This window comes from Dryas octopetala, chromosome 2, assembly GCF_963921425.1.
Source record: "Dryas octopetala chromosome 2, drDryOcto1.1, whole genome shotgun sequence".
Classification (NCBI taxonomy): domain Eukaryota; kingdom Viridiplantae; phylum Streptophyta; class Magnoliopsida; order Rosales; family Rosaceae; genus Dryas; species Dryas octopetala.
The window spans coordinates 29,801,379-29,812,674 of NC_141367.1; the positions used below are offsets into that span (position 1 = coordinate 29,801,379).

The window sequence follows — 11,296 nt, forward strand, 5'->3', positions numbered from 1 at the left end:
TTCCTTCTCTCTCATCCATCCCTTTCTCTCTAGCTTATCAACCCAGCCACCCCGCCAAGACCAACTACAAACGCAAACGAGCTCTGACACCTAACCACAACGCCAATGCTGCCACACTGTCATAGGCCGTTTGGCACTGGAGAGAGAATGGGAGGGTCGGCGCGTGGCTGGGTTGGGTTGGGCGCGGGGTAAGGCTAAGCTGGGAGGGCTGAGGTTATCGCCAAAGAGAAAAGCCAGAGAGAGGAGAGAGAAGCTAGGCACGGGGTTGGCTGGGAGGGTCGGTGCGGGGCTGGGTTGGGCGCGGGGTAGGGCTAGGCTGGGAGGGCGAGGTTCTCGTCGCTAGAGAGAGGAGGAGAGGGTCGGTGCAGGGCTAGACTGGGAGGGTCAGCGCAGGGCTGGGCTGGGAGGGCGAAGATGGTAATGTACGAGGTCGGAGAGAAAATTGGAGATAGGAGAAGAACATGAAAGAGAAGAAAGATGAGTGTGAAATGAGTTGTCTTTAGCGTCTTTTTACATTGGAATTTTAGAGTAAATTTGCTAATTAAGTGATTTGAGGTGTGAAAAAAAAAAGATGTGCAAATAGAAGCTCTTTATAATTATTGATATGAAACTATTGAACTTAAAAATTTGTATTAAGTGATTTATTTACCTAATTAATTTGATTAAAACTACAGTTAATAATCGATCCTAGAAACTAACAGAACTGTATCGTTGTTGTAAGTAAAACTTTATCTTAGGTGGAAATATATAAATAAAACTCAGCTGTAGCTCCAACTGATCTGGTCAACGTAAGTACATTGAAGAATTGAAATTCTATATTGAGTGACAGTGTGACCGTACTTGAATGACAAATAAATGGTTGGATTCTTACTGTGCGCACAAAAACGCTTTCGCTCATTTGGTTAATTTTAGGGAACATTTATATGTCCAGCTTTTTGGTCAGAATTAAATACGTTTTCTACTTACAATTTTTTTTTTTTGCTACGTGTTCCCTGATGTTTGACGTTTGTTAGCAATAAATAATTTTGTTGAGAGTAGTTTTGCTCACTTTCTTTAATTCAGTTGTATGCTCAATTCTTATCTAAAATGTTGACATGTGTTTAAAAAATTAACTATAAGTTAATTTATTATATTTAATAATTTATGATGTTATAATGATGAGAGAGAAAAATAATTTGACAACTCTTTTCTACTTTTATCCTTATTTTTTATTACTCAACTTTTTTCCACACCCGTTAATTTTTCTTTTCTCTTTTATTTAATTATTTATAATAATTTTTTTTTTTTTTTTTTTTTTTTTTAAGATTGTGAATTGAGATCAATCTTATAGAGTAAAATATAAAAAAACCAAATAAAAAACATAGTTTTCAAATTTGAAATTTATTCGTTAAAATTAGGAAAGGACTACAAGATCCAAAAAATTAATAATGGAAGTCCTTATCAGAATTCAGAAAAGTTGTTGAAGATTACATGCAGTAATATTGTGTCTCACAAACCTATAAACACCATACCAAATATTATATCATGCAGTTGCCATCAACGCGCTACCATACTCCATAGTCATCATATATCAATACAATAATTGTTGGCACCATTATCACTGTTACTACCACCATTACTCCATCATCATCCATGGTCGTCTTCACTATCATCATTAATTAATACCGTTAATTATTATCATGCATAATATGCATGCAATATATATGCGCAAAACAATTTGGTGGTGATCATTTTTTTACTAATCGAGCCAAACAAACCTAGCTACGTACATGCTTGATTTTCGAAACATCAACAGTTCATTTCTAAGTCTTCAATAAAATCTGCATTGCTTATTGCCCTTTGTTTGATGTGATGACTTGGAAAAGAATGAATGCGGTACAATACATATGGGTATAAAACAAGACTGTTCGATTTGAACCCACTAAGGCCCAAACTCAATGTATTTTGAGTAAGCGTCGGACCAGAATTAATAAACTTTGGCCCAAAACCTAATTTGAGGATGAAACATGAAATATATAACTCACATCCAAAAGGTCAAACTTTGATTTTTAATTTTAACATATATAATTCAAATTGCACAACAATGAATTATTTAAACATGTTGTGTGTAATTTCAACTCATAATTATAAATAACAGTCATGAAAATTTAATTATTAATGAATATTCATATAATTAATTTTTTTTTACTATTATATTTATAGTATTAGTTCCAAAGTGACCAAATTTGTAATTCAGGTAAAAAAAAGTTAGAAATTGGGGGTAAACATCCATGATCTATTTACCACATTAATTTATTGATGATAAATGTATATGTTTTTTCAGAAAAATTATATCCGGCTTCTAGGATTCAATTTATTGCATGTGACACCCAACATTTTTTTGTTTTTTTAGTTGGGGAGAGAGAATTGAATTTTGGTATATTGTGAGTAATTTTACGACTTTTTCAACTAAGCTATTCAACAATTGCGACATCCAACATCTTTTAAAACAGTTTTTATTTATGAGATTCTCTCTCAGTTAAAGAAATTTTAAATTTATGGTTTTTTTCATATTTAGTACCTGAATTTTGACCATTGTCTTAATGTGGTACCTAAACTTTTATTTGTCCCAATTGAGTATCTAAACTTTTATTTTGTGTCTAATAGGTACCAAAATGAATTTATGTTAAAATTGTCAACAAAAGTTAAGGGCAATATAGTCACTTCAAAAAATTTATATTTTAATTTTAATTTTTAATTTTTTTTTTGTTTGTTGTGTGTTTTTTTTAATAATTTTAAACATATAAAGAAAATAATTAAAATATACTTTGACTATATTGCCCCTAATTTTTATTGACAATTTTAACAAAAATTCATTTTGGTACGTATTAGACACAAAATAAAAGTTTAGGTACTCAATTGGGACAAATAAAAGTTTAGGTACCACATTAAGACAAGAGTCAAAGTTTAGGTACTAAATATGAAATAAACCCTTAAATTTATTCATCAATCGCTGTTAATTAATAATTTACATTAATTTTTTTACAATGTACACACGTCGTTATCTTATATGCAATATGCATGTACATAACTCAACCAATGACGTACGTGCAGATAAACTTTTTCTAAACGATGAAAGACAAACCTTTGCGCGGCTCAACACTGAGGGCATACGATTGGACTTAATTTATTTTTTAAAAGAAGCAAAGTTTTTATTTTTTGTCAAACTTCGAAGTAAAAGTATATCGATCATCTCTAGTTCACAATGAAATTCTCAATTAATTTCTGTCACTAATTAAAAAGCATTTCAATTTAAGTCACATGTACGATTAATTATTGGCCTACTACTAGTACGTATTTTTATTTCACTTTATCGAGAAAAGTCACAAATTAGAATCACACCTCCTCTAGATAAAAGAAAATTAAAATCATACAATGTGAAATCACGATATATATGAATTAATTAATGGATTGCGTATTTGTGAGTCATGATATATATAGTTCTGCGTAATATTAGGGATTAGCACTATCTTTTGTACTACATATATACTACCTAACTCAATGGCTTGTTTGGCAATATTTTTAGAAGCCTTAAAAGCGCTTTTTCTTATATTTAGCAAAAAAAAAAAATTTTTTTTTTTTAAATTATAAAAGCACATTCACATAAAGCGCTTTTTAAGTACATTCACAATAAGCACTTTAATTTTTTTTCAAACAAAAATTATTTCTTTCTAACAAACACGCTTTTTGTGAAAATGCTCCTACATAAGCACCCCTAAACAAGCCATGTGTCATAGAGGTAAGACCTAAAGAGGCATATGGTAAACAAAAATATATGGTGTTTGTATCATTTTCCTATATAAAAGTTATCTAATGTAGCAAAGTTGAGAATTGATAAAATTGCAAAAGGCTTTAAATGTTTGACAAATTATAGGAGCGAAATGATAACTGGGTCGATAAAACAATTAAAGATAGAAAAGGCCCAAAATGGTACTAGGTATGGGTTTTCGTTTAGTTGCATATGGAAAAGGAAGTTACGAAATATTAATAACAAAGTTAAGTGAGCGTTGAGTGACGTGAAGCTGCCCATTTAATCCCCTCATCTGCCTTCTTGATTGCCCTTCTTGATTGCCCGGTCCCGTTGCCTTTAAATCCCCACCTCCCTTTCCCACCTAATATCAACACTCTCAACCCCCTCTTAGCTCACTCCCTATGTGTCTATGTGTCTATGTATCTATGTATCCATCTATCTAACCATTGAACATTGAACACTGGACATTGAACATTGCTATTACTATTATTGTTGTTATTATCATTCGATTCGGTTTGGAACTTTGGATCAACACAAGTTACACAACACTAGAAGTCCAGAACGTACAATGGCTCCAATGTTGCCGGACTTCTCCAAGTCCGTGAAGCTCAAGTATGTAAAACTCGGGTACCAATATCTGGTGAACCACATTATCACTCTGACTCTGATCCCCATCATGGCCGGTATTTTCCTGGAGGTCCTCCGGTTGGGCCCCCACGAGATTCTGAAACTGTGGACGTCCCTCCACTTGGACCTGGTTCAAATCCTCTGCTCCTCCTTCCTGATCATCTTCATCGGCACCGTCTACTTCATGTCGAAGCCCCGCACCATTTTCCTGGTGGACTACGCCTGCTACAAGCCCCCCGTGACCTGCCGCGTCCCCTTCTCCACCTTCATGGAGCACTCCCGCCTCATCCTGAGCAACAACCCCAAGAGCGTCGAGTTCCAGATGAGAATCCTGGAGCGCTCCGGCCTCGGCGAGGAGACTTGTCTGCCTCCCGCCATTCACTACATCCCTCCCAACCCCACGATGGAGGCTGCCAGGGGTGAGGCCGAGCTCGTCCTATTCTCGGCCATGGATTCTCTCTTCGAAAAGACGGGTTTAAAGCCCAAAGACATTGACATTCTGATCGTGAATTGCAGTCTCTTCTCTCCGACCCCGTCTTTGTCCGCTATGGTGATCAACAAGTACAAGCTGAGAAGCAACATCAAGAGTTTCAATCTGTCGGGCATGGGGTGCAGTGCGGGACTCATCTCCATCGATTTGGCTCGCGATCTTCTTCAGGTACATCCGAATTCATATGCGGTGATCGTCAGCACAGAGATCATAACTCCAAACTATTACCAAGGAAAGGAGCGGGCGATGCTTCTGCCCAACTGTCTATTCCGCATGGGTGGGGCCGCTTTGCTTTTATCCAACCGCCGCTCCGAGCGAAGACGGGCAAAGTACCGGTTGGTCCACGTGGTCCGAACGCACAAGGGAGCGGACGACAAAGCGTACCGGTGCGTATTCGAGGAGGAGGACAGGGAGGGCAAAGTAGGAATTTCGCTGTCCAAAGATCTGATGGCCATCGCGGGGGAGGCCCTCAAGTCGAACATCACCACAATTGGGCCGCTGGTGCTGCCGGCGTCGGAGCAGCTGCTTTTCCTGCTCACCCTCGTGGGGCGGAAAATAGTCAACCCCAAATGGAAGCCGTACATTCCGGACTTCAAGCAGGCTTTCGAGCACTTCTGCATCCACGCGGGGGGGAGGGCGGTCATCGACGAGCTGCAGAAGAACCTGCAGCTCTCGCCGGAGCATTGCGAGGCGTCCAGGATGACGCTGCACAGGTTCGGGAATACGTCGTCGTCTTCGCTGTGGTACGAGATTGGGTACATTGAGGCCAAAGGGAGGATGAGGAAGGGGGATCGGGTTTGGCAGATAGCGTTCGGGAGTGGGTTCAAGTGTAACAGTGCGGTGTGGAAGTGCAATAGAACCATCAACACGCCCATTTCCGATGGGCCCTGGGCTGATTGCATCCATCGGTACCCAGTTCATATTCCTGAAGTTGTCAAGCTCTAGACACCTACACAAGCACCCACCTTAATTTCTTTCTTTCGTTTCACTTCCTAATTAATTATTTGCTAAAATCGATCCATCGTCTTCGTCATTCTGGATTTGCATTTACACCTACTGTATCCCCTCCTTTTCTTTTTCTTTTTTTCAAATTTCTTGCCCATGAATTTGCATACAAGCTCAAAATATGCCTTTTATGTATTAATTAATATATATCGTCTTTCATGTAATTCAAACACAATCCAACTTATTACTATATATGAATGGAGTTTCAAATGGATCATTACTTCATTAGCGTATTAATTCATTTATCATACAAATGAAAGAAAAAGAAGAATGAATCAAGAAACTCACTATTCGGTGTTTAATTGCATCAGTATATAGAATATTTGATTGAGCCGGAGATATATCAATCCTGTGTGTCAGAGATGAAAATGTTACTTATATTGGCTAGCTACAATTTAGTACTTAATTAGTGATAACTTGATTATAAGGTTTCGCTGTTTTGAATTTTGATCGATCATCCGAAATAATTCCCATAATTGTACGTGGCCGGTCTGATTAATTCTACTTATAAAAAAAGAAATGTTTAGATCGAACCAAGCTAGACATGGCATTATATATGTATTTCTATAGATACCTGGCTAGCTCTCTAGCTAGCCTCTCTAGAGAGCTAGCCTCTCTGTATAATGTGCAGCAGGATGATCGATGAGGATGATTTTATTTGATCTTGCCATTAATATATATATATATATATATGGCTTTAAATTTTGCCTTCCACTTTAGTCATTGTCATATATAGATATATGCGCGCTGCATGTACGTGTATTGATTTTGGTTCGTCTTGTTAGGCTTTTCTCTGCATATGGCATTGGAATTAGCTAGCGAGAGGCGTCCAAACAACATTAACTGGATCAATCCCCATGCATGTTTATCTACATGACATGACTAGCTAGCTAGCCAATATAGATTGACTTAAATAATATATAGTCTGTCTGATATTGCCAAATATTCTTTTATATATCGTATTATATATACATCATATGTATTAATGAGTGCCATGCCGTGGATATGCCCGGCCGGATTGGATTTGGATTCGATCACTTATGGGTACGTCTTTTATTTGGATACCCCCCACCGCCAAAGCCAAAATGTCGAGTTTCCCAGAATAAATTGGGACAACCACCGCTGATATTGATACGTACAAAAGAACCTACTGTTTGGCTGCAACAACATTTTACTTGTGTCAAATCAATATCCTCCAGCGGAAAACTACTTGGCTGACCCAATAATATCGCTCTTGGCTGACCATATAATAAAGGGATTTAATTCGCCGGTGCAATGAAGAGTCAATATTCCAACTGTATGTGTATGAAAGTTATGACGCAATGTGTTAATCTATCTTTCCAAGCAAATTAAAGGGTTTGCATCAAAGTACTTTGTCCACCACATTACAACAAGTCAACAAAACTAGCTAGGAGCATCATATAATGGTGATCTACAATGCTTGCAAGTGTAGAACTAAAGCCTGAATTCAATTATGTCAAATTGATAATATTACACGTCATTACATTGTTAATCACGTCTTTCAAAACATATGATCATTAAATTCCATAATTCTAAAAGATGATAGAAATAGTATTATTCGAAAAATCCTCCTTCAAGACAATATATTGTTCCTACCTGAATGTCCACTTTATAGAAACATGCCATGGTAACAAAGTTAATTTGGAGGACCACCAAAAAGGGATAGCTAGGTAGCTCATTAATTAACTGTTGTACTGCGATATCCAAAGTGCAGCTAAGGTGGTCCTAGCTAGAGTTCAAGATTAGCTTTATCAACCCCATAGTAGGGTAGGTTGCTAGGCAGTAGACAATATATGTATTACATACCGTGAATGTATATGGTATGCATGCATAAATGAATTAATAATATCGCTAGGAGAGGAAAAGCTAATTTCTGGCTGGCCTAAGTGTGAATGCATTTGAAGCCTCAACTTTCTGGTAAGAAAATACTAACAAAAGCAACATCGATCCCAGGCCTGAACACGAAGAGTGGTTTCTCAATTCTCGTGACTAAACGCCCAGAAACAGGCAAGAATGTAGTCCCCTCCAATTTTATGCGCTGATCGATTTAGATACAAACAAGGTCAATGTCGATGTATGAATTGCATGGTCCTTAATTAATTAATCAATATCTCATCCAAGAGGGAGAAGGTATTGTAAGTTATAGTTTAGAATTTAAGAGGTATGTGAATCCCTTACATTAAGAAAAATAGAACCAGAGATTCTCCCCAAGAGAAATAAAACTTTGGTTATTTACTCGTAAAATGTTGGAATGCTTTTTTTTTTTTTAATCTTTTTTCCACTAAATGCTAGCTGGTCCATGCTAGCTAGACTGTGCATTAATCATGTGAAGATGAAAATGGTTGTAACTTTTCGATCATGAGTTTTGATGAGTCGATGACAATAATCAATTTATGCAACTAAATGTCAGGGAAAGTCGTGGCCATGACAATTGTGCAATCATGATTGTCGATAACTTGATATTGTAATATTGTATTGTACACCAAGATAGATTGAAGTGGCCACTAGGGAAGTAGGGAGATCGATGATTAAACTCATGAATTGACTGCGTTAGGAATAGATATTCATAATTCATCTCCATCCTCCAATCCAATATCTTAACTGCTACAAGTTTCAATTTATATCGATCGGCCATTACATTCATTCCTGGAATTATCTTTAATTTCCTTGTCTGGGCCAATTGAAAAGACTGAATCTGCCAGCTTCTACAGTGTATGCATACCAACATGTACGTATATATTGGTGAAGTGACTTCAATATTGTAACAGGTGGAGATCAGGAGAAGAAAATAAATATGTAGGGGTACACATGCAATTAATACAAAAGCTACTCATTTACAGACGAGACTGTGAAAACCAGCATGATATGAACTGGGGTCTCTGTTGCATACACACATAAAAGAATATATAAAATACAAACTGAGGCAAATTATAAACATAAAAAATGTCTTTGCACGTACCTAATATATTAACTCCAATATTTAACAGGTGCCCTAGCTTGTCCATATATATTGGCTAATGCAATATGTATGCGTCTTTCTATATGCAGCATATGCTGTTTAATTTGGTTCGATTCACTGTCAATTAATATAGCCAATAAACCAACAGAACTAATACTGTTCATGTCCTCAGATTGAGAGCAATACTGGAAGCCACTGCGCGCATTTACTCACTTCCAACTAGCAACTTATTACATGCTGATCATATATATTAAAATCATCAGTAAGTGAAAGGGGCAATTCAATTTCACAGAATTTTCAAGAGGAAATAAAGTAGTGAGTATATAGAATGTGAATTATATCATACTCTTCTACACATTGTGGTGCAGAAGAAGGGACAGATAGCTAAATAATTGAAATTTGGCAGTGACTTAATTAATTATACGCCATCTACATTGCACAGTGTAAACTGAACTCGTTAATATTTTTGTGTGCATAATATTAGGAAGAAAAGTACCACTAAATAAATAGTTAATTAATAATTTACCATAACTTATATTATCGTTTAAGTGGCATACTTGATTAACGTTAGCAAAATTACATTATTTTGTTAATTAAAGTTTCTATTATATTCTTTAGTAGAAATCCGGTTTCAATTAATATGGCAGATAAAGGTTTGACATTAAGTAAGAGGTAGGTTCTGCAGCAGAGTACCAACTACCAACCAATTAAGAATTAACGTACGCAAGCTGCACCTGCAGAGCACCATTTAATAACTCGATCAACACCATACTTAATTGGTCATTATCGATCTTTAAACTCGTCCGTGCTGCAGCCTAAACCAAATTAAAGTTTAACAATACCGGCCAGCTACAAAATTTATTTCTTCTTTTCGTCATTCATTAAAAAAAGAAGAAGAAGATTCATTTACTTGAAATTATTGCAGTTGAAGAGATGAAGGAGGCTGGAGGCCATCCGAATGCATTAAATTTCCAACCCAAAAATATCATAATTTGATTTTGATAGTTTTAGTCTTTTAGAAGAAACTTCAAATATATGCATGCAATGGTCCAAACATAGCTAGGTTCGTTTACTTTTCATTGGCTTATTTATTGTTTCCATCAAATCAGTGATCAAGTCCACGCTGGCAGGGTTAGGTGCAAAACTCATAAACTCGGAACATAATAATCTATGAGAAAAATTTATATTTTACTAGTGTATACATTTTATTCTTATAATATATAAATAATAATATAATTAGCATGTAAGGATATATTGTGAGAATGTGAGTGTATACATGAAAGTCTTTATCAACTGGACAACAATTGGTACACACAATTTCACTTATGTATATCTATAAAAAAAAAAAAAAAATCAATGATATAATTATGTCATTAATATTGGAACCAAGTAGATCTTTTTTTTTTTTTTTTTTTTTTTTTTTCATTTTCTTGAAGAGCAGTACATGTACATGGGGCGGCCTAGTTTTAATTGCAAACATGGCATGTTACTTTCCACAGATAGCAGCCTGCAAGGGTACGTGATAGAGACAAGTCATGGACTCATACCATGGAATATGGATTCACGCATCAAGCCATGCTGCCAACTCATTGGGGTTGCTGCCAAATATAAGAATAATAAATAATTATATAATGCTTGAAAGAATTTATATTTTGTACCCTAAATTTATTTATATTCATAGATCTTAGTGTATTATCTCTCAAAAAAAATAAAAATTCTTAGTGTATTAGAAAGATGGTACACGTACAATGTGGATACCATTGTATTCTTCCGAGCTTTACTCATAAATAATAATAAAAAAAACTTTATTAATTAGTAATTACTAATTAGTAGTGCCTCCAATTTGCATGTTGAGACATGTACCCAAAATCTAATGGTATTATTTGGGCCTGCTGGAGTAACTAGACGGGACCGATCTTAGAGACTAAAGAGTCCAGCCCATGATATTGGCGTTGTTTGATCGTCTTATGTAAATAAAAAAAATCTTTTAAGAGAATTCCTATTTGGAGATTGGCGAGGCGGCCAGCCACCCATGGTGGTCTCGAGAGCGAGGGAAGTAGAAAAAGAAAGAGAGAGAACAAGGAGAAAAAGAGTGGGAGGGAGGAGATAGAAAGTGAGAGAGGTCACCGACAATGCCTTGGGTGGGGGGTAGAGGTGTACAATGGGCCAGCTTGGTCCGACCAGGCCCGTTTAAAGGTGATCCATTCGTGCTGTGTTTGGACCGGTCTAATTATTTTAAGTTTTTATTATTGCTTAATAAATCAAATAGTTTTTAATGCCATTCTATTTTCTATCAATTTTTTGAATTTTTTACTGTTTTATTTCATTTTCTATATAATATCATCACCAAAATCAAAATAAAAAGTTGAAACAAGGCTAATAGTAAATTTATTTTTTTAAAAAA

General features: G+C 36.1%; 1 protein-coding gene across 1 annotated transcript; it reads left to right on the top strand.

Annotated features, from left to right (window-relative positions):
• Positions 1 to 4,178: 4,178 nt before the first annotated feature.
• On the top strand, positions 4,179 to 5,940 carry LOC147295440 (3-ketoacyl-CoA synthase 6-like). Its single transcript, XM_086231948.1, has one exon. The coding sequence runs from the start codon at positions 4,359 to 4,361 to the stop codon at positions 5,850 to 5,852; it is 1,494 nt and encodes a 497-aa protein (XP_086088074.1). The 5' UTR covers positions 4,179 to 4,358; the 3' UTR covers positions 5,853 to 5,940.
• Positions 5,941 to 11,296: the final 5,356 nt, after the last annotated feature.